The sequence below is a fragment of the Octopus sinensis genome, linkage group LG11 (assembly GCF_006345805.1).
Source record: "Octopus sinensis linkage group LG11, ASM634580v1, whole genome shotgun sequence".
Lineage (NCBI taxonomy): Eukaryota > Metazoa > Mollusca > Cephalopoda > Octopoda > Octopodidae > Octopus > Octopus sinensis.
In genome coordinates this window covers 26,131,294-26,157,112 of record NC_043007.1, presented here as the reverse complement: position 1 = coordinate 26,157,112, position 25,819 = coordinate 26,131,294, and the positions used below count along the sequence as shown (strand labels likewise).

Genomic DNA, 25,819 nt, shown 5'->3' with positions numbered 1-25,819 from the left:
GTGCGTGTGCGTGTGTGTGTGTGTGCGTGTGTATGCACACGCCTGCATGCTGAATCAACTTCAGTCACGAGATACTTTATTTTACTGGACAATGCTAGCTATGTACATTAACTCACACACACATACATACACACACTGCATTGCCTCAAACTTTTTGATTTCCTGGCATGACATAAACAGTGGTACAAAAGTTGAAGGATAGGATCCTCTGTCAGCTTGTCAACGAGAATTTGAGTTGTCTAATCAGCTAAACTACCTATCGGGTTAATTTTACAGGGTGAGGAAAAACATCTTTACCATGCCCCAGTAACTTCTTCCATTTCTGCAATGATGTGTGCAATCTAGCATTCTTGTGATCAATGGCCAATGTTCTTATGAGTTTCAAGTGTTGGACACTTCTGTAGGAAAGCTGCATTTAATTTTTCTAGTTTGTCACAATACACATCCATCCAAATAGATGGTTCTGTTCAAAGGAAGCTCATTAAAGGCAACACCCTTCCTATCTATCTATCTATCCGCTCAGTCGAAGTCGACTCTCGGTTACTCGTTGGATCAGTGTCCTCCAGTCAGTTCTATCCTGGGCCGCTTCTTTCAGATTGGCTATGTCCATTCCGGTATCACTCTTGATGGTGTCAAGCCAGCGGGTTCTTGGTCGGTCTCTTCCTCTCTTGCCACTGACCATTCCGAGCATGATGTCCTTCTCCAGGGATTTTCTCCGCATAATATGACTGAAATATGCCAATCTATGCTTGGTAAATCCTAGCTTCTAGCAACATTTTCGGCCTGATTTGCTTAAGAACTTCTCCATTGGTGAGCCTCGCTGTCCATGGAATCCATAAAAGTCTTCTCCGACACCAAAGCTCGAATGCATTAATTCTCTTCTGGTCAGCTTTCTGAAGTCCTGTTTTGGATGTTGCCTGAAATGGTTTGTCACACTTTCCCCATGATCATTTGTGTTTCATATTGTTATAGATGACCCACGACCCACTTTTTGTCTCCTGTTTCCATACTTTTCAAAAAAGGATCGTTTTCTTCATGCATCTGCAACTTATAGCAGATGGACATTCACTGGGCCATGTTTTCCTTATTCAATTGATGTGGGACTCAATACATTAGCCAGGTTGATGCAGATGGTTTTCAACATTCAATTTAGATATTTGGAGAATATCTGCGATCATCCTAGTTATATAAAAGGAGCTGATCTCGACTAACTCCATTTTGTAGCTGTTAATCTCAGTTGGCCAGCTAGAGTTAGGTGTATCTTGAACAGAAAAATTTCAGAAACAAAATCATGTAAACCACTCCTAGCACATACATTCTATGACAGTATTCTCTCCATACAAAGCAGATATCTTCCTGCTGCTTTCTTGCTTTTTTAAAATTAAAAAAAAAAGCATAATGTGTTGATAATGTTCATTTTGGTTCTCCATTTTAAGGGTGGTCATAAAGTACATAAAACAGCCCACCTCATTGTAAGTTCATGTTGAATTACATTAGCGTGTCAAGCATCTAATGAGTTCACATGCACAAAGGAAAAAAGTGAGGTCTGCAATGAGCTACCATCTACTTCTGCATGGTTTCTACAGCTGGGTGCCCTTCCTAACGCCAACACAGAACACATATCTTTTATATGTATTTACAGTAGATATAATGGCAGGATTTCCACACACATTTCAACAACTGAGGTGGATGGAAGCACTTCGTCGGTTACGACGACGAGGGTTCCGGTTGATCCGATCAATGGAACAGCCTGCTCGTGAAATTAACGTGTAAGTGGCTGAGCACTCCACAGACACGTGTACCCTTAACGCAGTTCTCGGGGATATTCAGCGTGACTCAGAGAGTGACAAGGCCGGCCCTTTGAAATACAGGCACAACAGAAACAGGAAGTAAGAGTGAGAGAAAGTTGTGGTGAAAGAGTACAGCAGGGATCACCACCATCCCTGCCGGAGCATCGTGGAGCTTTAGGTGTTTTTGCTCAATAAACACTCACAACGCCCGGTCTGGGAATCGAAACCGCGATCCTATGACCGCGAGTCCGCTGCCCTAACCACTGGGCCATTGCGCCTCCACACCCAACAACTGAGGTATCCAGTTGTTCAATACACAGATATTTCAACTCTTTCGTTTTTAGTTTTTATAGCTCAAACACATGTATCCTTAACGTAAATCTTCTTCCAGCAGAATGAGTGTGACAAGACTGGCTCTTTAAATGACAAGGTACAGATCATCTGACAGGCCTCCACACAATTTTCAACTACACAATTTCACCAACAAATTAAGGCTCAACCCAAAGCTATACAGGAAAACATTTGCTCTACGTGCCACACAATAGCAACAAGCCAGGTAACTTATGATAACAAAGCAAGCTTCTCGTCCATTTGACAAAGCTTGCAGCCTACAATGCAACACACACACACATTTTACACATACCTGCAGGTTCTTGTATACTTGACATGCTTTCAACAACGGAGTATATCCATCATGATCCACCATTTTTGCAAGCTGCTTGAGAGTACTATCAGACGAAACATTTGTACCGTCAACCTCCATGTCTGTTTCTCCTGATGTCTTGTTCTATAATGATAAACATAAAATAACAATAAACGAACAATAAAAATATTTTCATCTCAACAATTACCAAATTTTCAGCAAGATCTCTTGGCAACACAGAAAGATCTAAAAGAACTGATGTATTTTTCTTATCTGATTAAATATCAAATGGCTGTTGACTTTAGATAAACTTGGATTAAATAATATTTGTTTTTAAACATATTGTTTTGAAGGCAGCAAAAGAGATGTAAGTTCAATTCTACACTAAGCTCTGGTCACACCTATTTATTTTATTTTATAGCTTAGACAAGAGGTAAGTCAGTGTGCACATAACCTCTTTGCATGGCCTCTAAAAATGGTGTGGAAAGGACAGTGTCTTTCTGAATGGCCTTGAGAACGGTAAAAGTAAGGTTTCCTTGGTGTATAGGTTCCCCACCTGGACAGAACGCCAATCCATCGCAGGTGAGCTGCAAGATGCAGGAGGAAAGATTGAGAGAAAGTTGTGGCGAAAGAGTCAGCAGAAGTTCGCCATTACCTTCTGAGATTCAAACCCGCGATCCCTTGACCGCGAGTCCGCTGCTCTAACCACTAGGCCATGTGCCTCCACTTTACTCTGTTGTATGTGATGCTTTTTTATTCACATTATTTTAGATTACTCACACATTACCTTGTAGTTTGAGATTTTGATGATGAGATTTTGTATTCTTAGAATGACCAGTTTGAACATAAAACAGGTAGGATATTTGGATTGGACAAGGTTGGTTTAAATGCTAAAGGGTTAAACCTGATGAGGGATTAAGCCTATCACCTGAAGCTTTCTTGTAATTTCTGTGTATTTACCCAAACACACTGTATTTGTGTATAAAACATAAGTATTTAACCCCTTTGCTACAATTTCTTTTAAAAATGATAAAGAATTTAGTAATGTAACCTCATCATCATTAACCTGGTGTTTGGAATATAAATTAACATGAAATTTTGAAAGGTTTTAATTTAGATCACATTAAACATGAAGTATGTATCATAGAAGAAGAAGCTATCTTGAGTGGGTTGACATCAAAATGGTTAACACATAGGTATTAAATATCCTATGAAAAGTAGCTTCTACAGAGCTGGAGAGATTCAAAATAAAACAAAAAACAAAAAGCTAAAAAATATTCTCCAGATATGAAGGGTTGTGTCTGAAGTGTTTTTCACTCCTAGTTCATTATATTGGTTTTATATTTTGGCAGAAAACCAAGTTCACCTGAGGGTGATAAGTTTATTACACCAACCCTAGCACCTAACTAGTACTTTATTTCATTGACTCTGAAAGGATGAAAAGCAGAGTCGACCTCGGTGGAATTTGAACTCAGAATGTAAAAGACAGACGACTGATGCCAAGCATTTTTGTGCAGCATGCTAACAATTCCACCAGCTAGTTGCTCTAAATAAAAGCTATAACAAAATGCCAGAATGTATTTGGTCTGATTCTGTGACGAGTCTACCAACAAACAGCTATACACTCCTAATTCATTATATTTTTTGAGAGGAAAACTTTTGACACAATATTATCCAAAATGTTTTAATAACTGAAACCAAAAACCAAATATCTCACTAAATACATAGTCGGCATTTAAACTGCAAACAATTATATGAAACCCAGCAAACTATTTAAGAAAGTATTTACTAGTTTATCACAAACCTAGAAGCATTTGGATTGTTTATGCAATATTCTTATCTCTCTATATATATAAACGGCAAAATGTCTGTGTGTGTGTCCTCTATACAAATACACAATTTTTCAGTTAGAGGGCTCGCACTTTCTATGGTCATTTAAAACCTATCCAAGGGTGGTTGTGCACATCTTTACATTTCCCGAGTCACCCCGCAAAGCCATTAAAAAAATCAATAGAAGTGATTTTTGGTGAATTTTCTATCCAAAACCCAATCAAAATGCCCGAAACTTGATACGCCAATTGAATGCCAGCTATCTGTATGTGATTGGTTGGAGATTTGGACAATACTCGTGTGTATGTGCGCATGCATGCCTTTTACAGTATTTAATCCTTTAGCTGCAAAATTAAGTTTCATGGTTATTTGGTTATTCCAGCAATGATGTTAACCCTTTAGCATTTAAACCAGCTATATCCGGCCAAAAGTATTCTGCCTGTTTTATATTCAAACTGGCCAGATCTGGGCTCTCACACCAACCCTACAATATCATCTTAAAAATTAACAGCTACCTCATCAAACTTTCATAGCTACAAGATAATGCATGATTAATTCAAAACAATGTGGATGTAAAAGCATTAATTTTGGCAGAATAATACGAACACTAAAGGGTTAAATATCAATCAAAAAATAGAAATGGTATTTTCTGCAAGTGACATGGCTTCTATAGACTTGAAATGTCTCAGCAAAACAGAATTTCAAACATGACATTCCTCAACAAAAGTTAGATTGGTATTATAAAACTGCTTTCTACATTTTGAGTGGATATATGTTGATTTCCACAGTAGGAGGGTTAAGACTTAGCAATGAGAAGATGTAAATGAAGCAGGAGGATAAAAAAAATATATATATATATAAAAAATAAAAAAAAACTACTGAGGTTTCAAAACTTACCAGCTCAATAACCTCTTTCAGCAGTGATATCATATCAGATTGACTGCACAATTCTGCCATCATGTGTAGAATATTCTTACCAAACTTATTTTTGTCTAAAGTGATTTTGCCTTTCTTTTGAAGTAATTTCTTTGCCAGGAGAATGTTGTTCTGAGAATGAAAAAAAAAAAAAAAAAAAAAAAAAGTAATCAATAAAAATGACCATTCCCAAACACACATAATCTTTTATTGCCTTCAGCATTGGAATGCTGCTACATAGAAGCACCACCTTGAATATAATTTCATTCTATTGCAACAACCCTGGTATGGTCTACTACACAATTTTATTGTTCTCTACTTTATGAAACAGCTGAATTGAACACCACAGCTAATTCCTCTGATATCTATTTTATTATCTCAGCTCGTTTGTGCTTCATTGTTTATGGATACTAATATAACACATGCAGCAACGGTGTAACAAATGTAGAACTATGAGATAAGATCTCTACTAACAAGTTGATCATTTAAAAACTTTTCAAGCATTGTAAATGGGATCTTTTCAGTTTGACTGGCAGTTTTTTAAAATAATTTCTACGTAACATAGGGGCAGGAGTGGCTGTGTGGCAAGTAGCTTGTTTACCAACCACATGGTTCCGGGTTCAGTCCCACTGCGTGGCACCTTGGGCAAATGTCTTCTACTATAGCCTCGAGCCGACCAAAGCCTTGTGAGTGGATTTGGTAGACGGAAACTGAAAGAAGCCCGTCGTATATATGTGTGTATATATATATATATATATAATATATATATATATGCATGTGTGTGTTTGTGTGTCTGTCCCCCTAGCATTGCTTGACAACCGATGCTGGTGTGTTTATGTCCCCATTACTTAGCGGTTCGGCAAAAGAGGCCGATAGAATAAGTACTGGGCTTACAAAAGAATAAGTCCCAGGTTCGAGTTGCTCGATTAAAGGCGGTGCTCCAGCATGGCCGCAGTCAAATGACTGAAACAAGTAAAAGAGCAACTAAACATTTTAAAACTTCGTATACTGGTAGAATGTGTTTATAAAACATCTTTTTCTCTTGGCTTTATTGAGAAAATTCTATAGTTTGTAAGATATTTGTTGTTTTTTTTTTTCTTCAATTTCTGCAATTTCAACCAACCAATGACGTCTATTGAGGTGAAAACATTCTGTGCCGTATGAATATGTCCCTCGTTTAAGAAACAGATTGGGTTTATTTGCATTTCTGAAGAAAAAAAGATACCCTTCCCCCCACCCCTAACCCTAACTAACCCTAATTAACCCTAACCCTAAAACAGATTGAAATGCAATAGATCGATACTAGGGTCATAATTATGGGCAACAATTTCATATGACACCGCCAGAAAAAAACTGCCGGTCAAACCGAAAAGATCCTTGTAAATGTAACAGGAAACTCCTTGAGAGTGCAAGTGAGGTATGGCTGTAAGATTAAGAAATTTGCTTCTCAACTACATGGTTTTGGGTCAGGTCTCATTGTGCAGAATTGTGGGCAGGTATCTTCTCCTAAAGCCACAGGCAGACTAAAGCCTTCTGAATGGATTTGGTAAACAGAAACTGAAAGAGGTCTGCCACACACATGCATGTCTGTTTTTGTGTATTTGGGTCTCTATGTTTTGACATCTCACAATAGTGTTCTCTGAATGCAACATTCTGTAACTACTATGTAAGAAATGAGCCAGTGAGGGGAACCTCTACATAGCCACTTGATCTACTAGAAATATTAAGCCAAATCTACCTAAAAAATCAAACCATGCATCTAAAAGATCAAGACCATGAATAATAAATATGGTCTAGGGTCCAGTCTGGTGTGCCCATAAAAGGATGGAATAATTTCAGTTGAAATGCTTTTGGACAGATGTCTGTATGATCAGATCTGAACTGAGTCTGAACAATAAGAACTACATAAGAAATCTTTTGATAATCTGACTTGACACCTGTCACAGTTGAAGCTCATAAAATATTTCTAAAACCTAAACAAGACAGAACCTGCCATTTAGTTTACCAGTGACAATTCCTAGGTTTTGTCAAACAAAGCTGTAAGTTTATAGAGAAGGAGTAAGTAGTCAACTTAATTGAGTTCAGAACTTATTGGATCAAATCACCATCATCATCATCATCATCATTTAACATCCAATGTCCATGCTGGCATGAATTGGACGGTTTGACCAGGGCTGACAAACTGGAAAGCTGCACCAGGTTCCAGTCTGATTTGACATGGTTTCTATGGCTGGATGCCCTTCCTAACACCAACCACTCTGAGTGCAATGGATACTTTTACATGCCACCAGTGTGGGGTGCCATTTGCATGACACCAGCATCTGCTACGACTGCAATTTTACTTGGCTTGATGGGTCTTCTTCTCAAGCACAACATAGTGGCCAAAGATCTCAGTCATTCGTCATAGCTTCCATGAGGCCCAACACTTGAAAAGAGCTTTTCACTTACCACAGGCATCAGCCACTTCGCCTGTGGAAGATATAAAGTCAAAGCTGACTCCGAGTAGGATTAAAACTTAAAATACAGAACAAGGAAATTTACAACTGCAGAACATTTACGCCAATCCTGTACAGTTTTTGCTCCGGCACCAACTTTATTTGGTGTTGTTGTAAAAAATTATATTGTCCCATGATCATCATCATATTGTCAATTCCCAGAAGGATATAAAGGCAAAATTAATTACAGTGAAATTTTAACTGAGAACAACGAAGACATACAACTAGACTGGGTAAATCTTTTGGATCTTTTCCTTTTGAACGGCACTTTGTAACATAATTTCTAGGTAACTAAAAAGTTTTAAACTTCGTATGTTGGTAGAATGTGTTTATAAAACATCATTTTCTCTTGGCTTTATTGAGACAATTCTATAGGTTGTAACATATTTCGTCTAAAATTTCTCGCATTTTGGCAATTTTAACCAATCAATTACCTCCATTGACATAAATAACATTCTGTGCTGTATGAATATGTCCCTCCTTTAAGAAACAGATTGGGTTTATTTACATTTGTGAAGAAAAAAGATACCCTTCCCCCACCCCTAACCCTAATGGAGGTTGGTCAATGGAGGTAATTGATTGGTTAAAATTGCCGAAATGCTCGAAATTTCAGACAAAATATCTTACAAGCTATTTTCTCAATAAAGCCAAGAGAAAATGATCTTTTATAAACACATTCTACCAGTATACGATGTTAAAATTTTTTTAGTTACCTAGAAATTATGTTACAAAGTGCCGTTCAAAAGGAAAAGATTCAATCTTTTAAACTCAGACTCAACTGTCATGGAGTAACAATACATACCTTTTCTATAGCAAGCATGAGAGGTGTAATGCCGTCAACTGAGCGTGCTGCTGGATCACAGTTGTTGTCGATGAGATACTCAGCAACTTCAACACTAACGGCCATGCATTCTTTAGCATCCTGGAGAAAAGACAGGAAGAATTTTTAATTCATTTTTGTTCATCGAGAAAATATGTTTATGAGGAAATTTAATATTTTAAAAGGATATGGATAACAGTTATATGAATAACAATATTCTCTTACAGGGTTCAGCTCTTTGGCTGTGCCATGTGGTGGCTTCTGGGATATTTTAAAATTTTGTACAGCAATTCTTGATTAAATCTTAACCCTTTAGCATTTAATATGGCCATATCCTATCGTAAATATTTCTACTTATTTTATGTTTCAATTTACCAAATCTGGCCTCTCACACCTACCCTACAATGTCATTTTAAAACTAAACAGTCACATCATTGAGATAATACCTGATTAATTCAAAAGAATGAGAATAAATCATTACATTTGGCAGAATAATCTGAATGCTAAAGGGTTAAAGATTCTTAAGTTCAATACTTTCTAAGATAGCAAACTAGGATTCAATATTCAGTCAAGTAAACCGACTGGATAAAGATGGCAAGTTTTTTTTCTCTTTTTTTTTGTAAATTTTTATTGGATGTGTCTGCTGAGGATTATAGGGAATGATAGCAGTGATACAAAAAACTGTTAAAAGGATAAAAGTACTTTCTTAAACAAAACAAAAACAAAAAAAAAAATGCAAAAGAGCAAATGAGTTTATTTACCTGTCCTGATCTGGCGCTGCTGTTAATTGCAAGATGATGAAGCTAAAATAAGATAGAAGAAATAAAGATCTTTAAAGCAAATTAATTTTTTTTTTTTTTGGGCACATACATAAAAAGCATGGAGAAAATTGCAAATTTTACACATTTCCAGTAGGTCCAAAGACAAGTTAAAAGGTAAATATGGTAACAACTCTAATTCCAAAGGCATTAAGCAAATAATGAGAGATAAATATCCACTGTAACCACTGTATAAGATGCCACTTCAATTCGCCCACTGGCCTCAAGACAATCAGTGAAGAAATTTTATTTTATATCAAGCAATGCTGACTCGCCATAAGTATACATTTTTTTTTTATGCCTTTAACCCTCCAACGCGGAGTATAGGCCACTTATAATTGAATTCCATGTCGCATAATTTTTTTGCTTCTGTACTTATACTCCGCCATGAATGTCCCTCTTTCTCTAGTTTCTTTTGTGTTGATCTACGCCACGAGTTCTTAGGCCTACCTCTCTTTCTATATCCATCTGGATTCCACTGTAAAGCACTTTCCGCTACATTTGGTGTGTCTTTTCTAATTGTGCTACCAATCCACTTCCACTTTTTCTTAAATCGAAACTCCCTAATCGAAGCTCCCTAATCGAAACTTGACTTGTTCTTTGCCATAGCTCCATATTGCTTATGTGTTCGGGCCATCTAATTTTAAGTATACTACGCAAGCATCTGTTGATAAGTGATTGTATTTGCTTATTTGACTTAACTGGTGTTTGTCATGTCTCAGCCTCATACAATAACACCACTTTATTATAATAGCAAATATAAAGATCCTATGAACATACCGGATTATAACCTTCCAAATCCGCTAAGCTACAGTCAGCTTTCTTTTCGACCAAGTACTTCATTTCTTTAATAATTTCTGGAACAAGTTTGCTTTCTGCTGCTAAGCTCACTAATGTTCTCCCTGGAAAATAAAATATACATAGTACTTCAACATTAAATAACAAATTACTAACACCTTTCACACATCAATAAAAGTAAAAACAAACATACTTTTTTTGTTTTTTTTCCTTACTCTACAAGGTAAAAACACTATCAAAGGAGCCTCTATTTAGTGGCTCGATGAGCTAGAAATAGCAGTCAAATTTTTCTCAAATCAAACCATACTGTGTGAAGGCATGTAGTCTAGTGGTTAAGGATTTCCACTAACAATCATAAGATTATGGTTTTGATTCCTGGACTTGGCAGTACATTGTGTTCTTGAACAAGACACTATTTCACAGTTCCAGTCCACTCAGCTGGAAATGAACTACAGTAATGGTAGCGAAGTTAACCCTGTAACAGGCCAGAATCCCATTCAGTGGGGAGTGTTGCAATTTCAGTCCCTTATATGCCAAGGAAACCAGGTTAATCTCTGGGTTTGTAAGTCCTAAGGGTCATGACAAACCTAAGTTGCACTTTACTCTCTTAATAAATAAAAGTCACATTGGATAGTGTAGTCTTAGATAACCTTAAAAAGCTGGAATGGTCATGGTTGGAATGCCTTTGGTCATAGGTCTGCTCAGTTATAGTTAAGTGGTTAAACAACAATTCTGAAAATTTATTTAGGAAAAATCACTACAGGTAAAGTAACATATGCTATCATCAACAATATGATGCAAACTAATATAAAGGCCCAGTCTTCAGCAAATGAAAAATATTAATAATAATAGTTTCCAACAAGTAATAAATGATATACCCCAAATTTACCTGACTGGCTGTAGTACATCCCTAACAGAAAAATAATGTTGTAACTAATCAAAAGAAACCAATACCTAAACAAAAATTATGCTAGATCTTTTATGCCAAAAATATAAAGACAGTATACTATATAAACTGTTATTTATACTTAATGCTGTTGTATTGCTGAAGACTATGGCTTTGGCTTTATTGCTGAAATATTTCTAGCAATAATTTTGGTTAATCCAGTTAATCTTCTCACTCAGCCATCAGACTCCTTTCACTGAAGTTTATATATATTTATAGTTAATTCATCATCATCATCATCATTTAACGTCCTCTTTCCATGCTGGCATGGGTTGGACGGTTTGACTGGAATTCATAAGCCAGATGGAGATGGCTACACCAGGCTCCAATCTAATTTGGCAGAGTTTCTACAGCTGCATGCCCTTCCTAATGCCAACCACTCCGAGAGTGTAGTGGGTGCTTTTACATGCCACCGGCACATGGGCCAGTCAGGCAGTACTAGCAATGGCTACACTCAAATGGTGTTTCTTATGTGCCACCTGCACAGGAGCCAATCCAGCGGCACTGGCAACGACCTCACTGGAATGTTGTTTTTTACGTGCCAGTAAGGTGATGCTAGTAACGATCACACTCAAATGGTGCTTTTTTACGTGTCACTGGCATGGGAGCCAGTCAGCTGCCCTGGGAACAATCACACTCGGATGGTGCTCTTAATGCTTCACAAGCATGGATGCCAATCATGCGGTGCTGTCATCGAATTTGATTTCGATTTATAGTTAATTATGTATATTAATATATAATTTTGTAAGAGAGAGATATTAACCATCAAAAGAATTTTACCCACACAAGGAAGCTCCTTCGTGGTCACTTAGCCTACTAGAAGCAGCAACCAAACTTCTTTCAATTCAAACCCTGCTATCTTTACAAATGAACACATTAGATAATGTTAATCCGGATTACAGATTAACACAGCTCAATTAGGGTCGACTTGTCTTTAACCCTTCAGCATTCAAACCAATCATATCTAGCCCAAATAGTTTACCTGTTATACATTCAAAACTGGCCAGATTCAGCCTCTCACACCTACCCTATAATGTTGTTGTAGAAATAAACAATCACATCTTCAAAATCCCAAAGCTACACGGTTACAAACACATGATTAATTCAAAACAACGTGAATAAATAAGCATTACATTTCATAGAGTAATCTGAATGCTAAAGAGTTAAACAACATCAATGACAACATCAAAACAATATTTAGCAGATTCTTTGCCTCACCTGTCAGGCACACTCAAATTAACAGAAACTCACCTCGTTCATCTTTGAAGTTGATGTCTGAACCAGGCTGACTTAAAAGATAGTCAACCAAACCATAGTGGCCTTTCAAAAATGCAATACAAACGGGTGTCACCTGCAAAAAATTAAATTGGAATAGTTAGTTTCTGGACTAAATTCAGAATAACCAATTGTACATCCCCTCTGAACTAACCAGTTACATATCACCTCTGCTCAGGTGCAAATGACATACCTTTTTCTCATCCTCTTATCATTTTTACTATGTCATTTCTTTTCCAGTCTTTGTACAAATCTCTTACCAACCCTTCTTACCCCAACTGTGTCATCATTCTGGAATTCCCTACCTACTCATGCTTTCCTTGCAGATATTCAAACTGAACATCAACCCTATTGATCTAATCAGTGTTGAAGGGTCTACAAAAAGCATGCATATTGCCCTAACACCTAATTAACACTTAGAGAAAAATAAGATAATACTTAATAATATATATTTCTTTACTACCCACAAGGGGCTAAATACAGAGGGGACAATCAAGGACAGAGAAACGGATTAAGTCGATTACATCAATCCCCAGTGCATAACTGGTACTTAATTTATCGACCCCGAAAGGATGAAAGGCAAAGTCGACCTCGGCGGAATTTGAACTCAGAACGTAACGGTAGACGAAGGTGACTGTACAACCCCCCAGTAACAAGATCATAGTCCATTGACTGATGTTAATTTATCAAACCCTATTCAGATGTAAAGCATGATCCTCGCAAGATTTGAACTCAAAAACCACAGCATATCAAACTAGATGCTATCAGGTTTAGGTTATCTAAATGTTCTCTGAAACAGATTGATAATAAATGCCTATCCCCTTTGCTATCAAACTCCCAGGCATTGTCTCTGGTTCTATGATACACAAACTTCCGCTTTAACCCTTTCGTTACCAACCCGGCTGAAACCGACTCTGGCTCATTAGTATAAATGTTTTGTTTTCATAAGTTTTGAATTCAAATCTTCCACCAAATCTTAGTCACAATTTATGTTCCTAACATTAGCTTAATGATAACGATGTTATTTTACTAAATTCTTTGTTATATTTAAATTAATTGAAAGAAACACAGAGCATTTCAAAATAAATACAGTAATGAAAGGGTTAATGCGTTCATATTTTATGTGAACGTTCCATTGTAACTTTACTCTTTTGATACCATATTTCTTTTGGTGTACACGTCGTTTGTTTCAAGTAATTGTGAAAACTAAGAAGAATTTAGTAAAATAATTCTGTCATCATTAAGCTGGTGTTTGGAACATAAATTAACATGGAATTTTAATGATAGATTTTAATTTAAACCACTTCAAAACAGGAAGTTTGTTTCACACAATTAGTGGTGGCTTCAGGCATGCTGGTGTCAAAAAGGGTTAATCATCATCATCATCATCATCATCATCATTGTTTAACGTCCGTTTTCCATGCTAGAATGAGTTGGACGGTTCAACCGGGGACTGGGAATCCAGAAGGCTGTACCAGGCTCCAGTCTGATCTGGCAGTGTTTCTACAGCTGGATGCCCTTCCTAATGCCAACCACTCCGTGAGTGTAGTGGGTGCTTTTTACATGCCACTGGCACAGGTGCCAGGCGAGGGTGGTAAAGGCCACAATTGGGTTGGTGCTTTTTACATGCCACCGGCACAGGTGCCAGGCGAGGGTGGTAAAGGCCACAATCGGGTTGGTGCTTTTTACGTGCCACCGGCACGATAAGTAAAAACATTTGAATGAGTTGTGTTCCAAACACTAACTTAGCAACAAATAAGTTAGTATATTAACCCTTTAGTATTTAATCTAATCATATCTGGCCAAACTATTTTGCCTGTTTTATGTTCAAACTGGTCAGATCTGGCCTCACGCTTCTACCTTATAATGGACATGCTAAAAATGAAGTCACATCATCAAGATCTCAAAGCTACAACTCAATTCATGATTAATTCAAAATAATGTGAACAAATACACAGTACATTTAAGCAAATAATCTGAACGCTAAGGGGTTTAAACTTTTGATAAATTTCAAAATGGAACAAAATACATAGGCTGTATAAGAAATATTGTCACAAAAGGATTTAAATTATTGTTAAGATTCAAAATACTAACCTTCCAGTCATTGGGTAAATTTGGATTAGCACCACCAGAATCAACAAGCAGTTTTAAACAGAAAACCCATCCATAAGCAGCAGCATAGTGTACGACAGAGTTGCCAGATGAGTCAGTGTGGTTAGGGTCAGAACCCAGAGAGAGAAGGTACGATACCACATGAGTATTACCATTCATCACTGCATGAATCAATGCAGTACGTCGCATTTTGTCTGAAAAAGAAAACGTAAAGAGGATGATAGTTACATGAGATGACAATGAATATTTATTAATATCACCTGGCCTCCGTGCCGGTGGCATGTAACAAACACCATCCAATCGTGGCCGTTGCCAGCGGCATGTAAAAAGCACCATCCGATCGTGGCCGTTGCCAGCCTCGCCTGGCCTCCATGCCAGTGGCACATAAAAAACACCATCCGAGCGGGGCCGTTCGCCAGCCTCGTCTGGCACCTGTGTCAGTGGCACGTAAAAAGCACCCACTACACTCTCGGAGTGGCTGGCGTTAGGAAGGGCATCCAGCTGTAGAAACACTGCCAGATCTGACTGGGCCTGGTGCAGCCTTCGGGCTTCCCAGACCCCAGTTGAATCGTCCAACCCATGCTAGCATGGAAAGCGGACGTTAAACGATGATGATGATGATGATGATCTGGCAAACACTAAATATTGTCTGAGATCAAGTCCTCAAAAATTCAGCAGTTCTGGTTGAGAAACCTCACAGCTCCTTCACAGGAGGAAACTTGAACTGCTCAGGACCCTTCTCTTATACTTTAACTTCTCAATTCATAGCATAAGTCTACCTCTTGGAGTTTCATAGCCTTGAAAGTTACAAGGCAACCTTACTAGTGCTGGTGGCACAAAAGAAGCATCCAGTATACACTGTAAAGTGGTTGGCATTAGGAAGAGCATCAAGCCATAAAAACCAAGTCAAAGTAGACCCTGGAACACAATGCAGTCCTTGGGCTCATTGGATGCTGTCAATCTGTCCAACTCTTGCCAGCATGGAACACATATACATAGACAAGATTTGCACTTACATATTTTTTGTAGCTATAGAGTTCTATTCAGACATTAGAAATGTTAAAATTAATAGGAGTAGCTGTGTGGTAAGTAGCTTGCTTACCAAACCAGATGGCTCCAGGTTCAGTTCCACTGCGTGGTACCTTGGGCATCTTCTACTATAGTCTCGCCCGACCAAAGCCTTTTAAGTGGATTTGGTAGACGGAAACTGAAAAAAGCCCGTCATATATATATATATATATATAATATATATATATATATATATATATATATGTGTGTGTGTGTGTGTAAGTATATGTTTGTCCGCCCCCCCCCCCCCCAATCACTTGATAACCGATGCTGGTGTGTTTACATCCTTGTAACTTAGTGGTTCAGCAAAAGTGACCGATAGAATAAGTACTAAGCTTACAAAGTCCTGGGGTCGATTTGTTCGACTAAAGGCGGTGCTCTAGCATGGCCGCAGTCAAATGACAAACAAATAAAAGAGTAAAATAATAATAAATAGAATCAATAAACCTTCAAATGTTAGATTAATAGGTACACAGTCATCAACTAACCTTTTTGTTCCACATCAGCTTTGTTCGCTACCAAAAGCTTTGCTATATCCAAATGTCCTTTGCAAGCAGCAATCATCAAAGGACTCATTTTGTCCTTCGATGCACTCATGGGTTTGTTCACTTCAACTTGGTATTTCAACATCACTTTCACAACTTCCTACAACAGACAACAAATTTCTTTGTTTGAGACACCAGTTTAACCTTCGTAATAGTAATAATATGTGTTATGAATTATAATATCTATTTCTTTATTACCCACAAGGGGCTAAACACAGAGGGGACAAACAAGGACAGACATAGGTATTAAGTCGATTACATCGACCCCAGTGCGTAACTGGTACTTAATTTATCGACCCCGAAAGGATGAAAGGCAAAGTCGACCTCGGCGGAATTCGAACTCACAACGTAACGCAGACGAAATACCGCTAAGCATTTCGCCCGGCGTGCTAACGTTTCTGCCAGCTCGCCGCCTTAGTTATGAATTATATTATGAATTATAATATCCTGTCATTAATTCCTTTCTACAATAGTTAAATAATAGATAAAATATATGTGAGGTATACTTGCCATCTCAATATGGCTAACCACTAAGGGTGGGTGTTACTGTAGCTTGTAGCCCTAGGAGAACATCGTCTCCAGCTGGCTTTAGCCATATTGAGATGGCAAGTATACCTCACATTGTTGTGCAGTTACTGTTTATACCTCGTTCAGAGATAAAATATAGATATCTTATTTTCTATTGAGTACAAAAATGCAACAATGGTAAATGACACTGATAGATGGATACTTTTTTTTAACCAATCCTATGACTAGCACCCGGCAGATGCCAGGGCCCTGGGACTGGAGGTACGTAAAAAGCACTATCCGAATTGTGGCCGATGCCAGCACCGCCTCGACTGGCTTCCGTGTCGGTGGCACGTAAAAAGCACCATCCGAATCGTAGCCGAAGCCAGTGCCGCCTCGACTGGCTTCCATAAAATGCACCATCCGAATTGTGGCCGATGCCAGCGCCGCCTCAACTGGCTTCCGTGTCGGTGGCACATAAAAAGCACCATCCAAATCGTAGCTGAAGCCAGTGCCGCCTCGACTGGCTTCCATAAAATGCACCAATCCGACCGTGGCCGATGCCAGCCTCGCTTGGCACCAGTGCAGGTGGCACGTAAAAAGCACCCACTACACTCTTGGAGTGATTGGCGTTAGGAAGGGCATCCAGCTGTAGAAACGTGGCCAGATAAGACCGGAGCCTGGTGCAGCCTTCTGGCTTCCCAGATCCCCGGTCGAACCGTCCAACCCATGCTAGCATGGAGAACGAACGTTGAACGATGATGATGATGATGATGAATGCACCTTAATCATTGGACAGCAGTGATTAACAGATTAGACAGTGAGCAGATATAAAGTTTGAATAAAAGCCTTCTTTGAACCGCTTTATGACTATGATTTCTTTATTAATCACTAAAGGTTTACTAAAAGATTAAGGATAGTAGAGGATGATATCAGGTGGGATTACATGAAAGAGCGCATAAACTGAAGAATAACAATAAATTTCAACAATGATTAATTGCCCAAAACAAGGGATGCTTTCAAGGGTTACTTGTGGAAACCCCTTAAAACCACAGTTACCCTGACCACTAGAGCAAATGTCTTTTCTCTGATGTTCACTTTCAATCTACAGGCACATGTTCAGTGTAGGGCCCTTCACTCAGACCATGTTTGCCACTTTCATCCAGCTTTCAACAAATTTGCTGAAAGGAAGCATTTCATTCTCCACCCTCACCTTCCATTTCAAGTGAAACTTCAAAAATTTACTGAGGAAAGAAGTCTGTCTTCAGCCTTTTCAATCTGGTCCACCACTCAACTTCTTTCACTAATAAAAAATAATGGTTTTAACCCTTTCATTACTGTATTTATTCGGAGATGCTCTGTTTCCTTTAATTAATTTTAAATATAACAAAGAAGTTAGTAAAATAACTTAGTTATCACTAAGATAGTGTTAGGAACATAAATTGTGACTAAGGTTTGGTGGAAAATTTTAATTCAAAACTTATGAAACCAAGACGTTTGTACTACAGAGCCAGAGGTGGTTTCAGGCGGGTTGGTATCAAAAGGGTTAAATTTTGGTACAAGGCCAGTAATTTTAGGGGTTGGGCAAGTTGATGACATAAACCCCAGTGCTCAGCTGGTACTTATTTTATTGACCTCAAAAAGATGAAAGTCTAAGTTGACTTCAGTGGAATTTGGCCTTGGAACAAAATGCCAGCAATTCTGAGGAGAGGGTTTAATTGATTCCATTAAACCCAGTACTTCACTGGTACTTCATTTTATTGGCCCCAAAAAGATGTAAGGAGAAACTGATCTTGGCAGGGTTTAACCTTCTCAGACTTGAGCCTTTGTGTCTAATTTTATCCTACACCTGGTCTTCTGAGCAAGAAAAACATAAATAGTTGTAAACACAGCTCAAGAGTAATGACTGCAGGCAAACTAACAGACAGAATCGCAAAATAATTCAAGAGAATAACAGTGATAAGTTCTTCTCTCAACCACTGTATTTGTTCACCTCAATCATTACTTTCCTTGTCAGGTTCACAAACGTGATTATCTGAATGGCTGTCTGTGTAAGGGTAAACTTGTTGAAATTCTAGCTCACCTCATTTAAAGAATAACTATCATCAATAATTTCTTCAACTGTAACGAGTCTAGGCCTTAGTCGTTTACCAGATGATGATGATGCTGGGTTCATCACACGGTCGATTCATTGCAAAAGAGTTTGTTTTTACAATTAAAAATGAAAGTAAACAACAGCTATGAGGGATATCATTAGCAATAAGTCATAAACACTCTTGACTACAGAGCTACAACATGGCGGATATAACGTTTTGCATTTTAGTATTTTATCTTCTTTTTCTAAATGTGCTGTTTATTACTGCTTTAACCCTATAGCATTCAAATTATTCTGTCAAATGTAATGTGTTTTCTTTTACACTGTTTTTAATTATCTCATAGCTTTGAAATTTTGATGATGGCATCATCATCATCGTTTAATGTCCGTTTTCCATGCTAGCATGGGTTGGACAGTTCAACTGGGGTCTGGGAAGCCAGAAGGCTGCACCATGCCCAGTCTGATCTGGCAATGTTTCTACAGCTGGATGCCCTTCCTAACGCCAACCACTCCGTGAGTGTAGTGGGTGCTTTTTACGTGCCACCTGCACAGATGCCAGACGAGGCTGGCAAACAGTCACGATCGGATGGTGCTTTTTATGTACCACCAGCACATAATGGCATTGAGGATTAGGCACGATAGGTTGGATTTGGCTGATCGGAACACAAAACAAGTAGCATATGCGGGCCAGATATGGCCGGTTCAAATGCTACAGGGTTAATGAGAATCTGGTAGAGATTACAATTAGGTTATTCCCACTATGGCATGATAGGGTCAAATTCCAAACGTGAGCTTGCTTCCAAGCTACATGGTTTCAGGTTCAGTCCCACTGCGTGTCACTTTGGGCTGGTGTCTTCTACTATAGCCCCGAGCCGACCAAAGCTTTGTGATTGAATTCGGTAGGCAGAAGTTACTGCCGTGTGTGTATATGTGCGTGTAGGTGCTTGTGCCTCTCCGAAAGAGAGAGAGAGGGAATGGATAGTATGTGGTATGGTCTACAGCTAGGCAAAGGCACAGTACATCTGGAACAACAGATCTATGGATCTTTTAGCAGACTACATGGATGCCATGTACTTGCTCGACTGGAGCTGACCTGGGGTTATAGAACAATAACAATGAAAACAGCAACAACAACCTAGCATGTATGCAATGACATAATTAACATCCACTTACTGTATAGCCCTCCATGATGGCAAAATGGAAAGGACACTGTCCAAATCGGTTGGGTCGATTCAATGCACCAGGTCCATATTTATGTGAAAATGTGTCGAGGTCAATATCTAGAAGTAGCAGAGAGAAAAAGATTAAAAACATAATAAAACACATACTAAACAAGTCAATAACTATACGAACACAATGTGACTGCCTTTTTTTTTTTTTATTTTATGCGCCCCTTTCAAGCCTAGCCAGATTCATGGGCCCAGTTTCCCAGTTTCTATGGCATATGTGTTCCCCTCAGCTGGACAGGGTGCCAGTCCATTGCAGTGTTACTCAAGAAACAGGAAGAAAGAGTGAGAGAAAGATGAGGTGAGAGAGTACAACAGGAGTCGCCACCACCCCCTGCTGGAGCCTCCAGGAGCTTTAGGTGTTTTTGCTCAATAAATACACACAACGCCCAGTCTGGGGGTCCGAAAACGCAATCCTCCGACCGCGAGTCCGCAGTCCTATCTATATATATATAACCATAAGAGTTGCATAGCTTAATGGTTAGAGCATTGAGCTTATGACTCGGAGGTTGTGAGTTCAATTCCTAGACCAGGCTGTGTTGTGTCCTTGAACAAGACACTTTATTTCACATTGCTCCAATTCACACATCTGTAAAAATAGATTGCCACATGTCAAGCTGTATCGGTCTTTGCCCTTCCCTTGACATCAGTGGCATGGAGAAGGGGGGCTGGTATGCATGGCCGACAGCTGGTCTTCCATAAACAACCTTGCCTGGACTTGTGTCTAAAAGGGGAACTTTCTAGGTGTAATCCTACAGTCATTCGTAACCGAAAGGGGTCTTTCTTTTCCTTTCCTATATATATAACCAAAACAATTACTAACAAAATGGAAACTCGTACATCTTCAAATGTTTCTTTTAGTTCTGACAGTTAATTATGCTGTATAATTAACAATGAAAAATTTGAAGGTGTACCAGTCTCCGCATTCTTTGTAACTGCTTTGCATTTACACTTCCGAAAATGTTCATAATCCAGTGAAGCAAGCACCCACCAGAAGAATTATAGTGGGACTGCTAACCCCAAGCAATCCTTGGTGGTTCTTACAACTTAATGCAGTAAGGTGGAACCTGGACTATACTTGAGAGCTCTTATAGTACCTCTCTGGATAATTTATCCCATAATTTATCCCCGTGCTGGTGGCACGTAAAAAACACCATCCGAGTGTGGCCGTTCGCCAGCCTCGTCTGGCACCTGTGTCAGTGGCACATAAAAAGTACCCACTACACTCACGAAGTGGTTGGCGTTAGGAAGGGCATCCAGCTGTAGAAACACTGCCAGATCAGACTGGGCCTGGCGCAGCCTTCGGGCTTCCCAGACCCCAGTTGAACCGTCCAACCCATGCTAGCATGGAAAGCGGACGTTAAACGATGATGATGATGATGTATATATACACACACATATATATATCGTAGGCTTCTTTCGGCTCCTGTGTACAAAATCCACTCACAAACCAGCTTCGGCCAAGAGTTGAAGAAGTTGCAACACAGTGAGGGCAAGGTGAGTATGAATGTAAATGCATGTATAAGAGAGAAACAGACAGACAGACAGACAGTGACCAACACACATATAATTGTATACTTTTGAATTTACAGGAAAAAGGGAAAAGTTCATGATGTATATATAGAACAGTTTGAGCATTTATTCTGCACTTAAGCTTCTGTACATCACATTAATATTAGCATTTTTTGCAGTAGTTAATAAAAACTCTGTATAAAGATTAAGAAAAGACTCAACTTTGGATAAAATCAAACACATACACACACACACACCATCATTATCATTGACAGATAAATAGGTGTAAGTATGCGTGTATATGAGAATGTGCATAAACATGTATGTCTCAACTTACTGCTCTTTGCTTTTTTCAGCAGCACTTCAACATTATGGGCACGTCCAGCCTGAGCAGCATAATGAATGGCACACATACCAGAACTGTCCAATTCCAAAGGATTGGCACCCCTAAGGAAAAAAAGATGAGATGATATCAAATGAGGTAGACTGATAGAAGAATTTAAATTAACAGCATAGGAGAGTAGTTCTCAACCATATTTTAGCTGTGGATCTTTTTGATTCCTACTCTTCTGGATTCTCATAACCAATCCATCTTTAAAAAATCCCATTTATGTTTTTATAATTAAATATTATTAGGAGTTGTCTAAAAAAAATTGTTAAAATATTTTGTGTAGTGTAGAAGTATAACCAGTTAATTGCACATAAATTTTAACAACGAAATCTTATATGGACCCCTAAGGATCATATGGACCCTAGTTGAGAAACACTGATGTAGAAAAACTATAATACATATAATGAAAGCATTTGTTGGTTGTTGTTGGTGTTTAACCCTTTTGATACCAACCCACCTGAAACCACCTCTGGCTCTGTAGTCTTGTTTTCAAAAGTTCTGAATTAAAATCTTCCACCAAACCTTAGTCACAATTTATGTTCCTAACACTAGCTTAATGATAACTAAGCTATTTTATTAAAATTCTTTGTTATATTTAAAACTGATTGAAAGAAACACAGAGCATCTCTAAAGAAATGTGGTAACAAAAGGGTTAACTCTGGGTCAATTCTGACTAAACCTATGAGTAAAGATATTACAACCATGGCCGCCCACTTCTTCCTGTCCCAGACATAAAGTACTCTGAATTACATTAACCAATGAGACCTTTTTATAATGCTACAACAGTAGCCAAGTCTCCTTCAAATGACATGTGAAAATTTGGTTACTATTTCTAACTGATTGAATAACTACATAGGGGTTACTGTATCGATGTAACCAAAGCTAGTATCCAAACGTTCTTTCTAGATGACACTCGGGAAACTAGAATTACTTCATTTAACCCATTCATTACACTGAACAATTGGGTAATTAATGACAAAAAATATACATATACATGTATCCTGTGGGAGTGGTGCAAACTTGCAAGAATTTGAGGCACTGTACATACACAGTGTCTGAAATTCTAACAAGCTAGTATCACTCCCACCAATGATTTTGATCATTTTATTAAAAACCTGCAACTGGGTTTATAATAAATACATGATTTAATTATTCTTGCTTTGAATTTATAAAAGTCATTTTCTTAATTAAGTCATGCAAACCACTATTCTTCATAACATTATTTTAACAGGATAAATCTGAAGGGTACTCAGGAAAATTTCATAGTGATAAGAAGGAGCAATGATGGAAGTCTGAAAAACCTTATGATGGAAGTCGGAAAACCCATTAATTTAAGGGGAAACCCTTAACTGATTTCAGAGATGGTTTAAAGCTTTTTAATTGAAAAAATATTCTTTCATACTTGCCAGGTAAGTAATTTGATCTGAGATCATGTGTTGAAACTAAAACAAAAACAGCATGAAGACACACTTTAGCCATCCAAAAACACAAAATTTGTTAACTTCACTTGAACATTTATCATTTGGGGCAGTGGGATTGCATCAGTGACTAAGTTGCAGTTGGTGCAAAGAAAATTTTGATACCAAATAATAAATATACAAAAGTGAAGTTAACAGTCTTCATGTGTTTTTGAATAGTTATGTTTTCTGCGCTGTAATTATTTTCTATACAAATATCCAAAAATTAGATCTAATTTCAATAAAATTAGGGACAAACTGAAACTTATCAGAAATAATCTAAAGAATCTATTTTACTTAAAATCTAATTTTAATAATTCCTTTTTTAAAGCCACCATTAACATTTCCTATCAACATCTCAACATCATCCTTTCAATATCCAGGTCATGCCTTAAATCTTTTGATACCAACCTGTCAGAGACCACCCCAGGTTCTATGGTATAAACTTACTATTTTAAAGTGGTCTAAATAATAATCATCCATCAAAATTTTATATTAAATTGTTCTAGATCCCAGCCTAATAATTAGAAAGCTATTTTACCAAATTCTTCATTACTTTAAAATTAATTGAAACGAAGGCAGCATATGTTAACAAAAATATGGTAAAAAAAAGGGTCAAAGACCTTAAACAGGATCCATGTGCTTATACAAGGATTCACATAGTGCCTTAAACATGATTTACACAGTCCCTCAGAGTCTGACTTAGGAATGATTCTCTAAGTGTACCTTACACAAGATTAACTGCACAAGACTATCAGAACACAATACACAAAAGAAAAGAAGCCTTACTTCTCCAACAGGTATTCAAGTGTAGCAGTGGATGTGCAAGCAGCTGCATAATGTACTGGCCGACGTTGCCACTTGTCAACAACATTTACTTCTGGTTGAACATTCAATAGAGTTTGCAAATATTTTACATTGGGGTTTATAGCAGCACAATGGATTGGAGTGATCTGAAATAATAAATCAAAAGAAAACAGTGACAACCACCACTTATATTCAGTGTCGCGTAGGATAATTAGGCTGTGGAAATTTAATAGGTTTAATCATAACATGGCTAATCATTTCTGGAGGAAACATAAAAGAAGTGAAACAAACTCAGGATAATAAATAAGGAGCAGCATCAGAAGATAACTTAGTTAAAAGGATCAAAGCATATGCAGCGATTTAATTGATCTCATTAGTTGGTCTAGTATTGAAATGAATGCTACATGCAAGTTTTTCATTAAAAAAAAAAAAAACCCATTAAACCTAGGAACTTCAAAAAAAAAAAAAAAAGAGCTTCAAATTGTTACAACCTAATTGTCTTACAGGACAATTGTAAAGTGTATTTAAGTGTTTGACCAAGGGTTAAGTTTAATAAGTTTATAGCTAGTAGACTCAAGTTCAAGCCAAACTATATATATATATATATATAAATTAGGAAAAAAAACCCACCTTTTATCAATTCAATAATGAAAAATTAAATTATACCATTTAGAAAAATTACATATTTATAGAAAGATTAAATATAAGATAAAACATATAACAATGATTAAGTAATGTGCAAAATAGTAAATAAAACGTACATATTTGGTAGAATAACGACACGTGTTTCGTGGCTAAATGGTATAATTTAATATTTCATTATTGAATTGATAAAAGGTGGGTTTTTTTTCTAATTTATATATATATATATATATATATATATGTATATATTATATTTTGTGAAATTTGATTTAGTATTTCTAAATTGAATTTTTCCCTGTTAAGTTTGGAATAATATTACCTCGTATTATTATTATATATATATATATATATATATCCCTTCTCTCATACTTCAACCTCTCATCTCCACATCTCCCACCATAAACTTACAGGTTTCATAGTCTTGTGAGGTGCAAGGCAATCTCACTAATGCAGGTGACACAAATAAATATTGTACCCTGCACATGCTTTTAAAGCGGTTAGTGTTAGAAAGGGCATCCAGAAGAAGAAACCATGCCAAAGCAGGAACTGAAGCACAGTGGAGTCCTTGGGCCCATCAGATTCTGTCAAACTGCCCAGCATGGAATATGGATGCTAAGTGTGTGTGTGTGTGTGAAGGGACATGGCTTAGTGGTCAGGGTATTTGACTCACGATCATAAGGTCCTGAATTCAATACCTAGTGGCTCCTTGTGTCCTTGAACAAGACAATTTACTTTGTGTTGCTCCAGTCCACTAAGCAGGTAACATGCATAATGCCTGTATTTCAAAGGGCCAGCCCTGTCACACTGTGTCCTGCTAATCTCACTGAGAATTACGTTAAGAGTACATGTATCTGTGGAGTACTCAGCCAGTAGCACATTAATTTCATGAGCAGGCTATTCTCTGATCAGATCAAATGGAACACTCGACGTCAAATTGACTTTATATATTGGCGTTAGGAAGGGCATCCAGCCATAGAAACCAAGCCAAATTCAGACTGAAACTTGGTGCAGCTCTCTGACTTACCAGCTCCAGTCAACCCATTAAACTCATGCCAGCATGGAAAGCGGACATTAAATGATGATGATGAAGATGATACACACACATACTAACATTCCGGTTCAAGCTC

General features: G+C 37.8%; 1 protein-coding gene across 6 annotated transcripts in view; it reads right to left on the bottom strand.

Annotated features, from left to right (window-relative positions):
* The window catches only part of LOC115217153 (poly [ADP-ribose] polymerase tankyrase), a 216,965-nt gene that overhangs the window by 42,230 nt on the left and 148,916 nt on the right, over positions 1–25,819 (bottom strand). For all 6 annotated transcript variants that reach the window (XM_029786768.2, XM_029786769.2, XM_036507261.1 and 3 more), the window contains 11 exons: positions 24,033–24,196; positions 21,733–21,842; positions 19,831–19,937; positions 15,999–16,155; positions 14,425–14,636; positions 12,307–12,406; positions 10,092–10,213; positions 9,255–9,296; positions 8,476–8,595; positions 5,161–5,310; positions 2,434–2,577 (listed from right to left, as the gene is read on the bottom strand). In XM_029786768.2, the coding sequence (XP_029642628.1) occupies positions 2,434–2,577; positions 5,161–5,310; positions 8,476–8,595; positions 9,255–9,296; positions 10,092–10,213; positions 12,307–12,406; positions 14,425–14,636; positions 15,999–16,155; positions 19,831–19,937; positions 21,733–21,842; positions 24,033–24,196 (1,428 nt within the window). The remainder of the gene's footprint in view (positions 1–2,433; positions 2,578–5,160; positions 5,311–8,475; positions 8,596–9,254; positions 9,297–10,091; positions 10,214–12,306; positions 12,407–14,424; positions 14,637–15,998; positions 16,156–19,830; positions 19,938–21,732; positions 21,843–24,032; positions 24,197–25,819) is intronic.